The 20,854-nt window shown below is 40.7% G+C and overlaps 1 protein-coding gene across 1 annotated transcript; it reads left to right on the forward strand.

Annotated features, from left to right (window-relative positions):
* The first annotated feature begins 2,502 nt into the window (after nt 1–2,502).
* ANKRD9 (ankyrin repeat domain 9) lies at nt 2,503–6,902 on the forward strand. Its single transcript, XM_015828282.1, has 2 exons — nt 2,503–2,528; nt 5,760–6,902. The coding sequence occupies exon 2, from the start codon at nt 5,844–5,846 to the stop codon at nt 6,729–6,731; it is 888 nt and encodes a 295-aa protein (XP_015683768.1). The 5' UTR covers nt 2,503–2,528; nt 5,760–5,843; the 3' UTR covers nt 6,732–6,902.
* The last annotated feature ends 13,952 nt before the right edge of the window (nt 6,903–20,854 follow it).

The raw sequence follows: 20,854 nt of genomic DNA on the forward strand, positions 1-20,854 counted from the left end.
CCATGTGCCTCGGCATATAGACATACTGACCACATGACCATGGAAGCGTCTTCAGACAACGCTGGTTCCCTCGGCTAGGAAAGGGAGATAAGCACCACCCTCTAGAGTTGGACATGACTGCTCAGGGCAAACTTTTATCTCTTTTTAAAAAAATACATGCTAAGGATGATGCTTGATTCAGTATGAACTTTGCTTCTAAACGGTTGTAAAACATCTTTTAATCCGATGTACATTGTAAATGGGGTTTACGTCCAATTTTAAGATAGAACCAATACACACAAATATTAAGCACCATAAGAAAATATAAGTACAGTACCTATTGTTAGCAAACACAGTCCAAGGAACAAATTGAACAATTTATGGCAGGTTATTCCTGATAGAAATTCTTGACTTTCAAATATATACCTTGTTAGACATGTCACACAAAACTCACCCAGAATTTAGAAACACCCAATTTCCACACCGAGAGGTATGCAAATCTGCGTGGGAAGCTCCAACATTATTGTTCCCAGATCAGAAAGAGATTATAATGCATGCAATAATTACTCAACAGAAAATCACATATACAAGCATTTGAAGAGGGTGTGTCAAAAAATATAAAAGTATATTGAGGGTTCTTGCTCACAAACATGCCCTGGTAACCCCCTTTTCTGCCATATCCACATGTTACCTACAAGATGAGTGCATAACTAAGACAGCCTCTTTCTTCTCCCAGCAAAATTTAGCCCTAAATGTGCTCCAGCACATTTCAGTGACTTCAGTGGCTGCTGATGTGGTTCAAGAACTGAGATCTGCCCAGGTGGCACACAAGTTTAATAAATTATTATAGTTCATCACACAGTCAGCTGGATATTTAGGCTGAATTTGACATTTTTGTATGCCTATTGAGAAGGACTTGGGATGAGCAGATGTGGATGTTTGGTAGTATTACAGATATTGTTACACAATGTAAGTGGTTGCAAGTAAAGCTGCCTTTTGCAATTGACTAATGGTGAATTTATCAATACTGATGGTGTTCCAGTGGTACTCTAGTTGTTTTGGGATTGCACCTATTACTATTTTATTATTGTGGTTCATCACACAGTCAGCAAGATATTTAGGCTGGATTTGGCACTTTTATCCACTTATTGAGTCCTTGCCAAGGACCTGGGATAGGCAGATGTCATTTGTAGGGAGAGTGGTTGGCAGCTGACTTCCAGACAACTGATTAAAGAGAACATAAAGTCGCAGATCCACCATTCCCTTTCTTTAACTGGTTCGGTCTGCTTTTTTTTTTGCATTGAAAACAGGTATCAAAAACAAAAACAAATTCTCAGAACTTTGATGAGTACGTTTCTTGGAAGGAGGGTTAAGCTAACAACACAAGAATTCCAGGGAAGGCTTTACTTTTACACGAGTCCCCTATTTATAAGCCATTATGGCAACAAGATTCGGGAATATTTTGTGAGACGAAAGGGGAGAAAGCCCAGCTCTCTAGTGCACCTGTCCTTGTTTTGGAAACAACTACTAGACTTATCCACGGAAGAGCCGATTCACAATAGGCGCGCAAGGGCAGCGTCTTTGGAGGCGTCCTTGTTGTGACAGGGGAGGGGTCGGCAACGCTCACGCTAGGAATTGTTCCGTCGGCTCAATGCCTGGTGGAGAGAGAGCACGTTAAGGCAGCCAATGGGAGCAGCCCTCAGGACGGGAGGAAGAGGGACCTCGGGGAGGAAGAGCCCTCGGGGGGGGGGCTGATGGGAAGCCCCATCAGCCTTGCCTCCTTTGCACCCTCCTCCCCTTTTAGGGTCAACAGCACGAGCCGCGCGCTTCCAAGACTTACAAATAGCCCGGAAACTTTCTTGGAACTTTGCCTGCCGCTGACGACAACAATCGCTCCGGGGCCCCATCCTCTCCTCTCAGCCAATGGGAAGCTTGGGGGGCAGGACCCGCGGAGACCAATCCTGAGGCTCTGGACAGTTCCCCGGTCCTGACCGACCTTCACCGGACGGGAGCAGGGAGGGCATAAAAGAGCCCGGAGGAGGCAATTGGAGTTTGGCCGCCGCTGTCGCCACCGCTGCTGCTGCTGCTGCTGCCGAGCCAGACGGCTGCGCGGCGGCGACTGCTGCTGTTCCTGCCCGCTGCTTCTCCTTGGCTGCTTCCTCCGAAAAGGAGCGGCGGTCGCGCTCGGTGCAGCCGGGAGCTGCTGTTCTTCCGCAGGGGGAGGAGAGCGCAGGCAGCGGAGGAGCGCACGGGGGCGGGGAAAGAGCCGCGGCTGCCGGGACTCCCTCTGGTGCGTTGCGCGCGGCCGCAGCCAGAGAAAAGCAGCGCGCGGGGAAGCGGCTCATTCATTCCTGCAGCCAGCCCCGAGGAAGAACCGGCGCAACCCGCAGGCGAATCCCGCCTAGCTGCCTTCTTTTGCGGCCGAAAGAGAAGGGCTTGGATCCCGCTCCCCCTTCGCTCCGGCCGGGTCCGTGAATGCCAGATCTAACCCCCGGGCGGTTCGAAAGGCCAGCGGGCTGGCTGGGAGTTTTGGGGTGGAGACGTGTGAGGTAAGAGCTCCGGGGCATCTGGCGAGAGAAGGGGAAGATGGAGAGCGGGAGAAGGCAGGCAGGCAGGCAGGCAGGCCGGCGAGGTAGGGGGTCGTGGCAAAGACGGGTCGTGCCGGAATTGCGTCTGCTGCTTGGGAAGACTGAGGGCGAAGCCGGGAATGGTGGGTACCGCCCATTCTCCCTTCAAGCCTTGAAAGATGAAACGCCAACCCCAAATGCGTGTTTTTTATGCTGTAAGAAACACCGCTGGGGAGAAAGGCTACTCGGGAGGAAGGAAGGATGGTTAATATTTGGAAGGGAAGGCTGGGGGAGAATTTTGGAGGAGCCAGGTACTCCCCAAGTGAGAGAGAGAGAGAGAGCAGCCTGCAGAGAGGAAGTTGTGGGTACAAAACCTAGCACTATAACCGGACTGAGAAAGTCCTGGCCTCCCCCGAGCCTCCCAACATTGTTCCTCCCCCTTCCTTGTCTTGCTACAAGCTGTTGCCTGCCAAGAGAGGAGAGGAAAGATGAATGCCAGTGAGGGGAAAGCAGGTCAACTGGTAACTGCCTTTGGAGCCCCCCCAAGGGTGCAAGGTTTGGAGGACGTTCCCTTGCTGGTTCACGGAGCAATACCATGGGGTGCAGTGGGATGAAGGTCATGATAACTCAAAAGGGGAGGACACCGAAGGGGTGATCCAAGGACAAGATAGGGTAGACCTGTGTTTCTCAACCTTGGAACTTTAAGACGTGTGGCTTTTAAGTCCCAGAATTCCCCAGCTGGCTGGGAATTGAAGCCCATACATTTTAATGTTGCCAAAATTGAGACACACTGGTACAGTAGATTGGCCTGAACGTGTCTTGGGCCGCATATTAAACCCCAAATTATACATTCAGAGTAGGTACCAGCCAAGATGGACCAAACCCTGATGTGGAGATCACTGGGGACTCCACTCGTAAAGCAAGTCACCAAAAGGGATTGGGATTTGCATGGGGGTATTCAATTGGCCTTCTCCAAATTGCAACTTGATCTGGAGGTCAGTCTTGTTACTTGCTGCTGGGCCAGATCTTGGCCCTTTGCCCTGGAAAAGGAAGCAAACATCACACCTTCCTGAGCCAAAGTGTAGGCACCCTAAAACCCTTCTGCTAGTGTAAACAAAACAAAAAGCTGAAGTGGCTAGCAGAGTTAATTTATCTCAGACCTATCAATAGGAAAGAGAAGTTGCAGTGTTAATGATGTACTTGGAAATCCCTGTGTGACAACCCTGATGAGTATGCTGATTGGGAGTAGGGTGAGAGTTCAAGGGCTACAGAAATGCCCCATTCCTTGCCTAGGACAACTAACAACTCAAAGACAATAAAGTGAGGAAGTCCTTCTGTTGCATGTGTTGTATTGATTGCAACATTGGGGTGAATGGGGATAGACAAGCTTATACTGCAGCTCCTGGGAGACATAAACACCATATTTAGCAGCCCATTTCTGGAACTCTGGGGATTCTGATAAAATTCCCCAACACAAGTTATTTTTTCAATGCCTGATCTGCTGCTTGTGACTCAATTTCATATTGAGGAGTGAAATAGCCCCATCATTTAAGGATGCAAAACCTCTTAGTCATGAATGTGCTAAGACAAATATGTACATATTGCATTCGGTTTTAGATGAAGAGTCACAAACAGCCCAGTTAAATAAAATACAGACCGCATAGATCTCTAAAATGATATCGTCTATTTCCTTTATCATACTTAATAATATAAAGGGGTTTGACACCAAATTTGTTAGAGTCCAGGTGCCTTGTAAAACTAGATCTGCACATTTCCATTCCATCTGTCTTGTGGGAAAATGGATTCAACCTGGGTTAGATTTAAGATACTTAGTTCAGTGACAAAGTTCTCACTCATTTCTTATTTTTAAGGACGGGGGAAAAATTAATCACTAAACAAAGCTAGTGTTACAAGGGGTGATAACCACAGAAAGAAATGTCTATAGTATTTGGAGATTAGGATAAAGATTATCCAGCCGAGCTGACTGATATTAGGGGTATTGAATAAGCTGATAGGTAACCAGATATGTTTATTGTTTGATAGGGGGGGGAAGAAGAAGCAGAAAAATACATTTATGCTAGGGGAAGCTGGCCAAAAAATCCTCATCAAGTCATAAAAAGGTCCATTGAAAGTTGAGGAACATAGGTAAAAATTGTGGAAGATCTCAAGGGTACTGCTACTGTTTTTGTTCCCCAACCCCTCAGAAATAGTTTAATACTGATCCATGAGTGACCTGTCTTCACTTGACTTTAAAGGCTAGGAAAAATACTGTGCCAGCTTGACCTTCTACAAATTACGCAACAGCAAAAACCCCAACTACACAAAAGGGATAGAAGGAAAAGAAAAACATCAGAAGCCTGACACCTTTCATACAACAGCTGATCTTGGAGAGGAGGCTACTGACAAGAATAACAATACCACAAAATTGTCAGTTCCTCCCCCCAGCTTTTTTGTTTGAGCAAAGTGCAAAGCCTTCAAACTCTTAGAGAATCTGACCTTTGGTAACTAGCAGAGTTCCTTCCAGTGGTGGAACTCAGCCAACATCTCACTTCATGGCAATTTTAACTACACTATTATTGAAGTTGGGACAGAGAGATCAGGAACTCTTTTCAAAGAGTGGTAGAAATCTTGGATGGCAGTACCTGCAGTTCCCATAAATATGGGGAGGCTTCAGATTCAGGCAGAGTTCTTTCCCATCGTCTTCAAGCAGTTTTTGTCAACTACCTCACAATACGGGTAATCCTAGACTTATGCCCACAATTGGGCCCAGGTTTTTGTTGCTAGGCAAGACATTTGTTATGTGAGTTTTGCCCCGTTTTATGACCTTCTTTGCCATAGTTGTTAAGTGAATCACTGCAGTTATTAAGTTAGTAACGTGGTTAAGTGAATTTGGCTTCCCCATTGACTTCGCTTGTCAGAAGGTTGCAAAGACCGATCATATAACCCCAGGATATTGCAATCATCATAAATATGAACCAGTTATCAACCATATAGTATTCAGATCACATAACCATGGGGATGCTGCAATGGCCGTGTGAAAAAGCATCCTAAGTCACTCTTTCCAGTGTCCTTATAACTTTGAACAGTTGCTAAATGAATGATTGTAAGTTGAGGACTGCCTGTACCTTGATGAACCTCGAATGGTAGACAAAGACATAAAAGGACATTGCTTTTGGGAGGGGTAGTTTCTAAACAATTCCTTTTCTCTTAAAGCCTTCCTCCGTCTTCTTGAATCTTCATGAGAAAAAGATCTGATAGCCAAGAAGGGAGCCCTTCCCTGTGAATTTGACTTCAAGGATGCCCTGGAACGTCAAATGGTTGAATAACTGCAACAGCCACGGCTCCCAATCACAGAAACAATGCAAGAAATCCTCTTTTGCTTTCTATCAAGCTGTGAGAGACCAATTACCAGTGTGGCTCTTGGAAGACATGAGGCGCATGGAGGTTTTCCACTGGCAAGAAGGAGGCAAAGTCAGCACATATTCGCCTTCAGAGGCACTGCTCTATGCCCTGGTACACAACCACCAGCCTTATGCCCGATATTTACTGAGTCAATTTCCTAAAAGTGCCCTGGCAACACCCAGCCTTCATTTCAGCTGCTGCCACTCTTCAGCTCCTCACTTAGCTATGGCGGTCCGTTACAATCGTATTCATGTCCTTGTAGAGATTCTGAAGGCCGTCAAAAACTTTCCAGTAAGCGACCGAGCTACCTATTTGGACCGCCGAGGTTGCAGTCGAGTAGAAGGTGGCAAAACAGCTCTTCATGTGGCTTGTGAACTGACAAGGCCAGAATGTTTGATCTTGTTGCTGGGACACGGAGCCTCACCTTGCCTTCATGATTGTGCCGGGAACACACCTTTAGACCTACTTCTACAACAAATTTGGGAGAGTCCAGCATCAAATCTCTGCACGAAGCTTCTCCTTCTGGACTCACTCTTGCTCTTCATGCCTCCAGGCTTCCATTTCGCCATGAAACAGCAGCTGCAGGAAGAACGGCAACCATGGCAGGGCCTTCTGGGTGATAGCCGATATCAGTGGTTGGCTGGTTTTGCCCCTTTCTCTCTCTTTGTTAGATCCATGCAAGTTTTAATTGGGAGCATTTCACCTGAACATTTCCCAGAGGCTCTGGATGGTCTACCTTTGCCGCACTTTCTGAAACCTTTGGACTTGAAGTTGAAGGGCTAAGGTTATAAGCTAGAGACCCCTTCTCTCACTTTTACTCCCTCTCTTCCTCACCTTTCAGTTGCTGTTTGTGTGATGAAAATAGGTTGTGCGGAGAACCCATGTGCTGAAAATGAAATCTGTGTGGGAGAAGGAGAAACACTTGTTTTAATTAGAGACTTTTTTCCAAAGATTTTAATATGTTGTGTTTTATTTAACTATTGCTCAGTCGGAGAGAGTGGAACACCTAAAGTGTATTCTAAAAATAAATTTCATTTTATGGCAGGATGCAAAGCTTAAGCTTAACTTGGGTATGCCAAATTGTAGACTGACTCAAGTGAATTAGCATTTTAGGCCAAAAGCTATACCAAGCAATGAAACAGTAGCTTTTGTAAACCACACTCAGCAGATCAACAGTAAATAATACACCAACAGGATACTGACTTTACTGCAAAAAAACCTGGACCCAGGTTTGCTGACTCAGTCAGCAAAAGATGGTTTGGAATATGTCCAGTTTTTCAAACCCTTTCTTTGTCAACCTCAAATTACTTGCCACAGGTTTATATATAATTTAAACAAATACAACACAACCAGAGTTTGAAATGTTGGTTTAAGCTATTACCTCTTATGTCCAACTAATATGAAAAGGGACAAAAAAAATCTTATTTTTTTTATAAAACAGCTATTAGATATTAGAAAGAATTGAACTATTGGCCAACTGCCTGTCTCCCCCCCCTCTCTCATTATTTTCTCATGGCAATATATTGCAAGAGTCAATTTCTTAAAAGAATTATTATTTTCTCTGCCACCAATCGTTCACTTTTATTTAAAAATATGCACATCCAAGAGGAGGTCAAATCAGCTAAGCATTAAACAAAAAAAAACATTAAACACATAGCAATCTCCATTGGTATTAATAAGAACAATCTTTGTGGAATAATATAAGCAATAACTATTTCAGTAGAAAGTAGTGAAAACTGAAAAAACATTCAAAGTCAAGAAAATATGTTTGCAGTCATTCAAAAATTATTTGAGATCAGAAGGAAGGTTGATGAAGGTGAGAGTCAAGAACCAAGATGTAAAAATGTAAAGCTTCACATACTTTTGTTGCAATTGTTCTCTTCAGAGTCATTTCTCATCTATCTGTCTTGCTGTCTATCTATCTATTAGATTTGTATAGCCACCCAGCTCACATAGTGACTCTTTGTTTCATGAACTTTGTTAAGAACATGGGGATGTAAATATTAGCCCACTGAACACTGAATGCAGTACACATCTGCTGGTTATTCTTACTGATTGGTTTCATATCTCATCGCAAAATGGTCAAGAAGCATGAGAACAAGGTGCAAAAGAGGGTCAAATTGTGCACTAACAATAACCAAGATTCATTTACCAAATTGATGCAGGATTAGTACAGAAGGATTAGACTGAATCCCTCCCCTCCATACACAGTTGTTGGTTGAAATGCAAACACTATTTTACTTCAGTCCTTTACTTTAGTGGCACAGAGCCTTGTGGCTCTAAACTATGGTGGTTAGGGTAATGGGATCTGGACTGCGAAGACACAAACCTAAGTTCCTAGTCATTTACTAGACCATTTTAGCCTACTCTTATTCAGCCCAATCTATATCTTATGACTCTGGTAGGGATAAAAGGAGAGGAAATTCTAATACATATAACTCTGAGCTCCCAGAGTAAAGCTAGGCTATTAATGCAATGAATCAATACTGAGAATAGGAGACATGCAATTTTAACCTCTAAGGGAAAGAAACAAAATGGAATGTGGGTGGTGGAGTTGGAGGAGAGCCCCTGCTCTCGCTCAGAATCCATTGTCTTGCTTAGGTTAGATATCTAGAGTTGGAAGGGTGCATTTAGGCCATTGGTTTCAGGTTTCTTCTCCTTCCACCCCAGATACATGGGTGTGTAGCACCTGCCTGAATGTAACCAATATAACCAATCCACCTCCAATAAAATACAGTAGTATTTTATTCTACTGCAGTGGTTCTCAACCTTTTTAATGCCGCGACCCCAACCGGTTGTAAGTCGAGGACTAAACCGGTCGTAAGTTGAGGACTACCCAACCGGTCGTAAGTCGAGGACTTTCCCTGCCCGGGAGCACCACGCATGCGTGGTTCCGCCCCCTGCGCCGGCTGAGGCGTAGCTGGCAAGCAGCAGAGACGGAGCAGGCCGACCACCAGCTGGCCCAGCCCAAAGGAGGTAAGGCACCCACCGGAAAAGGAAAAAAATGGCGGACAAAAAAAATGGCGGACAGCCTTGCTTGGCGACCCCCATGAAATGGTCTATCAACCCCAAATGGGGTCCCGACCCACAGGTTGAGAACCACTGTTCTACTGTTACATTTCTTTTATAACTTGAATTACCCCATGCATGCACATATGCACAATATTTAGTTGAAGAAATCTGCTTTCCTATCATTTATGTCTATTATTCCATGTGCAACAAAATGTTGGAGAATAGATCTAGACCTTTTTACAGATCTTTGAAAAATCTTATCATAGCCCTGCTCAATCAACTTTTCTTAAGGTTAAACTTACTCTGCTCTTTTCATTCTGTCATCTTAGGGTTTAATTTCTAATCCTTTGGTTAACTTTGTAGCCCTTTTCTGAACTGCTCCATTTTTTTCTGATTCTCTCTTAAAGTGCACTAGTCAGAATTTAGCACCATACTCAAGGTGACTTTCAACCAAAGCAAAAGAGTGGAAAAATTATTTATTGTGAGTTAAAAGCATACTTCTATTGATACAACCTAAGATTGCATCTGCCTTCTTGGCAGCCAAGATATTTTTCTCGAGTACTATCATAAGTCAGATATCCCCATTCTACACTTGCACAATTGATTTTTTTAAGTGAAGAAGTCTGACCTTGTGTCTTAAATTGTATTCTATAGTACTGGTATTAACTTATTAACCTATCTTCTAACTGTACAGCTGTAGTTGCAATAACCTATCAAAATCATGTTGAATTTTATTTCTTTGTTCTAGGGCAGGGGTGTCAAACTGCCAGCCTGCGGGCCGGTTGCATCATGCAGAAGCCACACCCACCCCAGCTCTGGCAATGTGAAAAAAGTCATGATACATCGCGACATGTCATGTGACGCGGCGAGTTTGACACCGTGTTCTAGGGCATTAAGCTATCCCACCCGTTATCATCTGCAAGTTTGATAAATATTCCCTCTGTCAAACTTCACATTAGGATAGTCTCAGTTTCCAGATACTTAACCCTTGGTCAGCAATTAAGCAAATGCTCTCTACAGCATTTTAAATTTATTCACTTGAATTTTTGAGCAAGAAAGGGCGCTCTTAACTTACAATGAAGCACATTCTGTCTCTTCTGTTTCCTTTAAATAAATGCTATCCTTCAATTGCTATATTTCAGTCATAGAAGACATTCCATAGGTCTCTCTGTTTCATATTAAATCAAGTTGGTGCTTCTAGATAAAGAACTCAAGCTTGATCTTGTTTATTTTCATTCTCTGAGTAAAAGTGTACAAAGAGGGCCATTAACTTTATGAGTTGATGTTCTTTTTATTTGACTCTTGGTTGGTTGTAGAGGCTTTATTTTAACAATGTTGTTTAACAACGTTCTATAACTTACATGCCTTTATACGAGGGACTTATTTCAGGATTTACATTCCACATTTCATAGGATTGAAGTTAAACCTCTCTAATCAATCTTTACATGTTTTGGCCAAACTCGCTTGTCCTTGTGAAGTGTAATCCTTCTTATTACAGTGATTAATTATCTTAGAATAGAATAGAGCTGGAAGGGACCTTGGAGGTCTTCTAGTCCAGCCCCCCCCCCTGCTCAAGCAGGAGAACCTATACCATTTCAGACAAGTGACTGTCTAGCTTCTTCTTAAAAACCTCCAGTGATGGAGCACCCACGATTTCTGGGGGCAAGCTGATCCACTGGTTAATTGTCCTCACTGTTAGGAAGTTTCTCCTTAATTCCAGGTTGCTTCTCTCTTTAGTCAGTTTCCAACCATTGTTTCTTGTCCTGCCCTCTGGTGCTTTGGAGAATAGACCCCCTCTTCTTTGTGGCAGCTCCTCAAATACTGGAATACTGCTATCATGTCAGCCCTATTTCTTCTTCTTTTTAGATTATCCTACACCCACGTGCTGCAGCCGTTCTTCATATGTTTTAGTCTCCAGGCCTTTGATCATCTTAGTTGCTCTTCTCTGAACTTTTTCCAAAGTCTAAACATCTTTTTTGTGATATGGTGACCAAAATTGGTTGCAGTATTCCAGGCGTGGTCTTACTAGGGTTTTATAAAGCGGTATTAATACTCTGCAGATCTTGATTCTATGCCTCTGTTTATACAACCAGGATTGTATCAACTTTTTTGGCGGCGGCTGCACACTGCTGGCTCATAGTCAAGTGATCGTCCACTAAGACTCCAAGGTCCCTCTCACAGTTACTGTTTTTGAGCCAGGTCTTGCCTAATCTGTGCTTGCACCTTTGGTTTTTCTTGTCTAAATGTAAATTTTTGCTTTTCTCCCCATTAAAATTCATTTTGTTGGATAGGGCCCATTGTTCAAGTTTGTCAAGATCTTTTTGGATCCTGAGCTTATCTTCTGGGGTGTTGGCTATTTCTGCCAGCTTAGTGTCATCTGCAAATTTGATGAGTTCCCCTTCTATTCATTCTAAGTCATTAATGAAGATATTGAAGAGTACTGGGGCTAAGATGGAGTCTTATGGTACCCCACTGCTTACTTGTTACATCAGACAAGGGTTATCGAAATCAGATCTTTTCCATCATGATAATTGGATTGTAGTAGTCTTCTTACCTTTTCCTGTCTTCTTCCATGGACTGGAAGAATGAATGGGAATGCTTCCTGAATGCTCAGGTTCTTAATTTCCTTTCTGCAATTTGAACATGGAGTAGTAGTGGTTCCCGTCCTATTTTGGTAAATGTCCTATTTTCCTGCCTGTGCTGAAGGGCCATCAGACCCTTGAGAAGTTATAATAAGAGACAGTGTTTGCCCAACACATCCAGCCACAGCTAGGCAACCAGAGTTTAGCTTGATATAATGATGCCCAAATTGTAATCTAGGACTCATGTCAAAACTAAATAAAAACTAATAATCAAAATTTTGAGCATGGATACCAATAACTCATGAGATTTGGTCAAATGTAAAGAGGTTTTTTTAATTTTAAAAAAAAAAGTTGAGGTCCTGAAACTGCCTCTTTAAAAAGGACATACTATGTATACTATGATGTCTAGTGTGAGAAGTAAAATGGGAGATTAAGACTTTACTTGATCCAGCAATAGCTACAGGTATTCCTTGTTAAGTAAAACCGTGACTTCAGCATTTCTTTGAGAAATTCACCCAATAGCACTTTGTAACAGGTTCTGTCATTCTTGGAACCAATTCATTCAGGAGTTGGGGATTCTGAAGGTTGGTTACTTATTTGGTGTTGGTTTATTTTATTTACATCCTCCTTTTATTTAGGAGCACAGAGCAGTTTACAGTACTCTTCCTTCTCCCATTATTCCCTACCAAAACCACCACATATGCCAAAAAGTCCAGCAGCTCCCTGCTAAAACAACTCTGATTGTGTCACTAGCATTTAAGGTAAAATGATCGTGCTAGCTGAAGATCTGTCTCAAAGGGGAGAGTTTATATAACTTTGCTCGTTTTTATGCCAATTTAGTATTGGCATTCCTAAATGAAAAAGAGACAAATGAGAAGCCTATATCTCCTTTCTGGAAGGAGTTGCATAGAAAGTACCCTTGAAAAATGGCTGCAAACATATGAAATATGTCAAGCCATTGCAAATAAGTGTGATCTACAACAAGATGCTTGCCTTCTATCCTTCTCAGCGTTGTCTCATACCATTTCTCCAAATGACGAGTTTCCCATTTTTCTCTCTGAATGCTCAACATCCTTGTGCTACCAAATATCCAGCTCTGGCATGGGGTGGGTTTCCTCCACTTGCATTTTTGTACTTCTACACATACTACATAAGCAGCAGCCTTCACTTAAAGGCAGCCTCTTTCGATATTTTTTATCCATATTTCCTATGTAACCTGGTTTGGAAGTAACAAATTACTGTTGCACCATAAGTGATTTAAATTATAGCTGAATGAGAGACATAACCAATTTTCAAATTTTTGGTTAATACATTTGGATAAACCATTATTTGTAAAAAAAAAAAAAGTACCATATGGAACAAGAAGCCTACTGTTTAGTTTTTTGTGGGGGTTTTTTTTATTTATTTTGGTGTTACCACACAAGGAACTCTTTTGTTTCCTAAGACTTGAAAACATGCCCAGGAAAGGTCTTTCATCAAGATCAGTACATGCCGTTGCAAACGTCATTGTTGTGAAGGCATTTCTGCAGTGGAACATTCAAATAGCCAATGAATGGCTATTACAAAATTGCTGCCATGCTTTATAAAGCAGCATGGGAATTGTTATCATCAGCCAAACTAACAGGGTACAGAGTGGATTCCATCATGGTCAGTAATAGTAGACATAAACGGATGTTTTCCTTTGAGGCTTCAAGCAGAAAAAAAGTAAAGCTTTATAGAGAACCATCACGATAAAGATTAAATATTAAGATATTAAGAAAAGAGTTGCAAGGACAACATAGTGTTTTTCATTCGTCTTCCGGCAATCATGGTCAAATTGCATGGATGATTTCAACAGGCAGTTCTGCATCAGGTGCAGAGCTTGTTATGTGTTTCACGTTGCCTTCCATTCAATTTCTGAGCAGACTATGAGAATTATAACTCAAAGAATGCAACATTTGTATAAAGCTTGACTTTTTTTTTGAAACCCAGGTCCATGCAATATACAGACTTGAAGGCAATGAAGAAGGAAATAATTAATTATCTTATATTAAATCAGCCTATCCCAATTTGATGGCCCCTAGGTATATTAAATATCAACTCTTAGAGTCCTTAGGCAGCATGACCAACGTTGAAACATTCTAAATGTATGGAGGACATCATATTAGGGAAAGGTGCACAATACCCCAAAGTGTATGTAAAAGGGTCTTGAAGTCTGAGCTCATAACTGGAGCAGACAAAGACTTTAAACAAACAGACCTACCAACTTCCTATCTGCTTTAGTCTTTATTGCAGATAGGTAACTTAGTGCCCTGATTTTTAAAGATTCTTTCAGTTAAAAACATAAAATAGAAAACTAGCAAATTGCAGAACAAAACATTCTCTCCTGCATTATTTTTATTTCCGTAAAAATGTTTAGGCCCTGAACTGGTTGTAGAGACGTTCTTAGAAAATTAAAAATAATGGATGGCTGCATTCCAATGCTTTGTTTCAAAGTGTAGGTAGGTAGGTAGGTAGGTAGGTAGGTAGGTAGGAAGGAAGGAAGGAAGGAAGGAAGGAAGGAAGGAAGGAAGGAAGGAAGGAAGGAAGGAAGGAAGGAATAGTTTTAATGGTAAGGAATATTCTGGAGGGCTAGAAATTATTCTGCTCCAATTCTGTTGTGATTGGTCACACTTTCAATGCCAGCCAGTTTGGGAATACAAATTGTTCCCTTTGGTGAAATTTGAGACAAGTCTAATGCCAGAACACTGGAGAAGGGACTTAACTAGCAACAGACCTTGCTATTGATAGTGGAAGGAAAACTGAAACATATTATTAAGCAATCTTTTTGGGAACATGTAGAAAATGAATACATTGGATAAACTGGATCTCAATTTTTGAATGTTTAATTGATCACAGGGGTGCGACTGTTGAATGGATATAAAGTTTGCTGAACAATTGTCCCAATAAATGTACATCAGTGGTTCTACAACAATCTGGAAGAAGTGATGAGTGGTAGACTGCAAGGGGCCATTCTAGGCCCTGCACTGTTTAATATATTTATAAATATTTGAATGAGGGGTTAAATAATAGGATTAACAAATTTGTGGATGACACAAAAATGGGGAGGAGGACAGCAAACACTTTAGGGTGGTTTATTATTTGAATAATAAAAATCAAACATATGAGAATAAGACGCAGAAGAGACTATACCTAGCAGTACTGTATGCAAAAAAAAATCTAAGGGTTTTGATCGATCAAAAGCTGGACAAGAATTCAACAGTGTGATGCAGCTGCTAAAAAAGTTGTAAGCTGCATCATAAATATATATATCAAGAGAAGTAATCATTCCACTCTACATTCTTCATTGGCCAGGCCACACATAGAATGTTACATCTAGTTTGGTTACCAGCTTAGGAGAAACACAGACAAACTGGACTATTATGGAGGAGAGCAACCAAATAATAAGGAACCTGGAAGGAAAAAGTTATGAACAGTTGGAGGCACTGAATGCATTTAGCTTGGAAAAGGGAGGGCTGAGGGGGATATATGATATCAGTTTTCATAATTCTTCCCAGTTGTGTTCATCACAGTTTGGATGTTGTTGGTAGCAAGGTGGCTTTTCAGTACCAACATTACTCATATGGCTTTCATACAAGTCTATTTCTGACTATGCTAAGCTGCCTCCATTTCACAAATGAAAAAGCTGTTGGTTGTTGCCTGTTTTAAACAAGAAAGATTCAGATACCATTGCCAATTTTTCACAATTCACTTGGAGAATTGCAACATTGCTTTTCTAACAACCTATGCCTAAGATAAAACTCACAATTATAGATCAGGCAAATAAGATGTTTGTGTACTGTCCACAACCTATATCTTATCAGCTGAGTTCACACAACACAGTACCATATATTAGCTAATCGCATTGTAGCCTAGCATATTATGTGAATCTAGCTTATACAGTTATAGTTATAGCTGAAATGAAGCGTTTTATGCAAACATAATAATACACACAAAAAATTCATTCAGCAAAGACCCCTAAAAATCAGTGAGCTTCATAGATTCCCTGTCAACTCATGATCAAGTTGATTAATCTTTGTAGTTGTTTTTCCTGCCACCATTCCACACTGTATCTTCTCAAGTAGATCTTCAGGCAGCAAAATAGCATTTGTAAAGTCAAATCTCAACTTTCCTTTGTTCAATGTTGCCTTTTAAATTGAAAGCCAAGATAGAGGAGGAGAGAATAATGAGAGATTGGGAAATTTAGGGGAAGCATCCCAATAATAAAGCTCTTCATGATTCCTCTGGATCTAGGCTTCTTTTTTCAGAAGTACTTGGTAGGACAAAAATTGAGCAGAATTTCAACAGAATCAATTTTCTATTAAAAAAACCAAAAACTTCTCTGATGAGGAGGAGGATGATGATGATGATGATGATGATGATAGCTGGAAGGGACTTTGGAGGTCATCTAGTCCAACCCCCTGCTCAGGCAGGACACCCTATACCATTTCAGACAAATGGCTGTCCAGTCTCTTCTTAAAAACCTGGAATACTGCATCCTGTTTTGGTCACCACGATGTAAAAAAGATGTTGAGACTCTAGAAAGAGTACAGAGAAGAGCAACAAAGATGATTAGGGGACTGGAGGTTAAAACATATAAGGAAAGGTTGATGAATGCTCCAACACTGGAAGTTTTTAAGAAGAAACTGGACAGCCATTTGTCCGAAATGGTAGGGTTACCTGCCTGAGCAGGGGATTGGACTTGATGACCTCCAAGGTCCCTTCCAACTTCTTTTATTATTATTATTATTATTATTATTATTATTATTATTATTATTATTATTATTATTATTATTATTATTATTATTATTATTATTATTATTATTATTTCCAGTGTTGGAGCATTCACCGCTTCTGAAGGCAGGTTGTTCCACTGGTTAATTGTTCTGTCAGGAAGTTTCTCCTTAGTTCTAGGTTGCTTCTCTCCTTGATTAGTTTCCATCCGTTGCTTCTTGTCCTGCCTTCAGGCGCTTTGGAAAATAGCTTGACTCCCTCTTCTCTGTGGCAGCCCCTGAGATATTGGAACACTGCTATCATGTCCCCCCTCGTCCTTCTCTTCATTAAACTAGACATACCCAATTCCAGCAACCATTCTTTATATGTTTTAGCCTCCCCTAATCATCTTTGTTGCTCTTCTCTGTACTCTTTCTAGAGTCTCAACATCTTTTTTACATCGTGGTGACCAAAACTGGATGCAGTATTCCAAGTGTGGCCTTACCAAGGCATTGTAAAGTGGTATTAACACTTCACATGATCTTGATTCTGTCCTTGTTAATGCAGCCTAGCACTGTGTTGGCCTTTTTGGCAGCTGCAGCACACTGCTGGCTCATATTTAAGTGATTGTCCACTAGGACTCCGAGGTCCCTCTCACAGTTACTACTACTACTACTACTACTACTACTACTACTACTACTGCATTCAATAACTTTTGCTGATCCTCAACCTCAACCTCAATATATTGCAAGGCTGAATCACAGTATTGAAAATGGGCTGTAGAGTTTGTCAGGCCTTGGGGAAAATTTAGCTTTCAAGTTTTTCTTTATCAGTCAGAAGTTTTGCCAGCATTTAACAGGTATTTCATTTTGCAATTTGTGCTTTCATAATCAAATTCGCAATTAAGCAAGTTATTTAGGGTGCATCAATAGAGATTTTTCTGGCAGGGATTCAAAATGCAAGGGTGAATTTGAATTCTGCAGATTTCTGCTAGGTAGGAAGCAATAGCACAACAGCTGTGAGAAATCTTAAGTATGTAATTGGTGGCCTTTTGTTCAGCAGTCAAAAAAGTCTTTCCTTGCCTCCCATTTTGGCACCAAAGCATTAGAAACTGTTGCCCAGATACCTAAAAAACCTTGTGCAACGTTGCTATATCAGAGAAAGAAAGCGGAGGGTTTGCTTTTCTCTTTGGTGGGTGATTCCCTTTTGTCTCAATAAGCTCCAAAGGACCAATCTGAACTGGCATTTGAAAGAAGAGTACTAATTGTCAGGAAGCAATCAAAACGTATAAATGATGACTGGGAAGTCTTGCTTCCATTTTCTTTCAAAGAGGACTCTTATTATAATGGAAGAAAGGCACTTCAATTGGGATATCATCAGGAACACTGTGTTTAGAAAGCACTGGTGGAATTGCCAGATCCAAGCAAGAGAAATTGAAAACCGTACACACTTCATAGCATAGCCGTAATGCCTTGCATCAGTGAGATTTGTCCATCTTTTTTTCTATTCTTCTTTAATCATGGTATGTGCAACACTAGCAAGTAGGACTGTTTCCTGATCAGAGAAATCTCACAGTACAGTCTGATGCATGTTTATTTGAAGCACACCCAGGTGCGCGCATAACAAGGCTGACTGTTAGATAAGAGTACATGGGGTTATGAAGACAACCAACTTTTTCTCTTGTTTCCATATGCTTCAAGAGAAACACAGATTATGTTCTATATCAACATCTAATGAGAAAGTAACTCAGTCTACAGACAAAAATGTGACCAGCTAATTTGTGGCCCATGTGCTATAGCAGAGGTCCCAAACCTTTTGGGCACCAGGGACCGGTTCCATGGAGAAAGGTTTTTCCGGGAACCAGAGAGTGTGTGGTTTTGTGTGCTGCCTGCATCCCACAGATGGGGCTTTGCTTGTTTGTGTGGACCGGTTGCTGACGTGCCGCAGAGCAGTACCGGTCAACGGACTAGGGGTTGGGGACCCCTGTGCTATAGAACCACTCCCAATTAGCTTATTTTATGGGTCAGGGTATGTATCAATGATGGTCAGTAAATCAGTGTCTGAATTAAGAACATGTATGGGTTTATGAGCTGCACTCTAGCTATTGCTCGTATGGGGTTCCTGCTATACATATCCAGGGCTAGTTCAATATTTATTTATTTGTTTATTAAATTTGTTTGCCGCCCATGTCACCATAAGGTGACCCTTGGACCAAAAGCAATTGTCTTACCTCTACATAGCAAGAAAAAAAAAAGATTAATGCAGACTCAGCAAAATCTTGTTTACAGGTTATGAGTATGTTAAGGGAATAGGCTGCATCTATATATTTTAAATAAATAAATATGGAATCATTCAAAGGTCAAATAGATAGCTGAAGACACCACTTGATGGGGTACTATTTGCTACTCTTGGTGAAATATAATCTAAGAAATGTATATGTATATGAACATATACATATGCATATACATTGTATATGAACTTAGGTTGGTGTGGTTTTGATCATTCAGAAAATGTAAGGGAGTTCCTGTGGAAGACTAAAGAAAGGCTCTCTGCCACAGCCATCTCTGCTAGCCCAAGATCAGAAGTACTGTACTTTTCATTTGCAACATTATGCACAGGACTAATACTAAGGGCAATCTAAACTTTTTAATCAACATTTTCTTCTTGTGCCTTTCTCTTTGTGTGACCTGCTATTAGAGGAGCTGCCATTGCCCTTGGAAGAGCCTCCCTTCCAAGATTCAGAGGCCCCAACTTTATTGGGCTTCAGGAAGGCCATAAAGCACAGCTGTTTCTTCAGGCATTAAGGCCAAGGCATTAGTGGATCCTGGTGTCTGTTGGTGCTGGAGCTTTTTTAAGGTGCCTCAGTTATAGTAGGATTGAATTCTGTATTATTTTATTTTTATATTATATGTTTTAATGTATTGTTTGTTAATATCCCGCAGTTACTTCTTTTAAAATGGAAAAATAAATTGTTCAAATAAGTTAATGAATGTCCTCAATATTCTCAAAACTTCTCTTATAAAAATGTACTATAATTATATGGGGCTTCCCTCTCTGGTCCAACATCTGTTATACCTTTGTGGTAAATTCTATCCATTATACTCACCAACATTCCAATAAGTTCTCATTATGGTGATTTTTTTTCTCACTTTGTCTTGTATCACTGATCACACCTCAAAGTTTGAAGTACTACCCATTTGTGCACAGTCTAGCTTGATCTACAGTAAAGAAGTGGAACATTTTGCATTTCTGTTGCAGACCATGGAAAGATCTTGCTCTTTAGTCCATTAGTCCACTGCACACTTTCTAAGGGTTTCACGAACTGATATTAAAATATTAGTGGTTATATCTTTCAACATTAATAGAACTTTGTGAAGAGATCTTTTTTCTATAGTAGAATATTCTATAGCCAAAGCAATTTCAAAAGATATGCACCAGTAAATTCTCAGACTGAAAAAGAATCTTATTTGAAGTTCACTTAAAAGGGCAATTATTCTTGATGCGATACTGTAATTGAATTGGTAATATAATGGAAGGCCAAATTGCTTTGCAAAGTAATATGGGTGGACTCATACATAAGTTAAATTGAGGAAATATGTGAGGTCAACTATTGTTCCTATTGTATAAATCAGCTAATTTCCCTGTTGGGGCTATTTCTCAAGAGATATTTTGGTTTTTTGCAACTGTTCTACAAATAGAATACTTAAATAGTATAGAATTAGCATTATTTATTTTAGATTGCAATCATAATGTTGAAGTTTTCCCCATTTTTTTAAACAAAAATTACATTAAAGAGCATAACTTTTTTCTGGAATATAAGTTTCCTACATTCATGGAGATTATTGTGTTAAAATGTGGGAGGACGTTGAAAAATCTTAAATTGCACTTTTATGTACAACAGCATCATATTCTGCTACATTCTACCATATTTTATGTAATATTTCAGATCAGCTGTGTAAAATTTTATATTGCTTATAACCCTATAAAACCTGTGTCCTTACTTTGTACGGGATTCTGGCCAGTCTTGTACTTAGTTAATCTAAGTTAACAGTCCAACATTTTAGGATTTATGTTATCTTCAGTGGTGTGTTTTTGAACTGTATGTAATTCTGAAATATTATAACCTACAATGTTGTCACATCCATGTCTTGTTAATAAAGAGATCAACATTATGTAAACAGTGTACTGTGTCACATATTGTACATTTTACTGTCTTTTTTGGAAGCTTTAAATTTAGTAACCAATAGCATCCCCTTCAGGAGCAGCAATTTCAGCCAAGTGTTCTGCTGATCATTCCTGCAGATAATTTGACAAGTTGTCTCTAGCGAACAGCTTCAACTCACATTTTGGGTCTGTCTTGTTTGAACTGTCTTCAAATCATGCCATAACATTTCAGTGGAGGAAAGATCAGGATTTTGTCTCAGTCATTCCAAAATGTGATTTTTTCCCCCAGCCATTGTTTTGTTGCATGACCCATACTACTTTAATAGCTCACAGATATTCTGCATTCTCCTGTAAAATTTGCTGGTACAATTCAGAATCCACTGTTCCTGATCCTAAAGCTGCAAAGTATCTCCAAAC

The sequence above is a fragment of the Protobothrops mucrosquamatus genome, unplaced genomic scaffold (assembly GCF_001527695.2).
Source record: "Protobothrops mucrosquamatus isolate PMUCROS unplaced genomic scaffold, P.Mucros_1.0 scaffold4375, whole genome shotgun sequence".
Taxonomy (NCBI): domain Eukaryota; kingdom Metazoa; phylum Chordata; class Lepidosauria; order Squamata; family Viperidae; genus Protobothrops; species Protobothrops mucrosquamatus.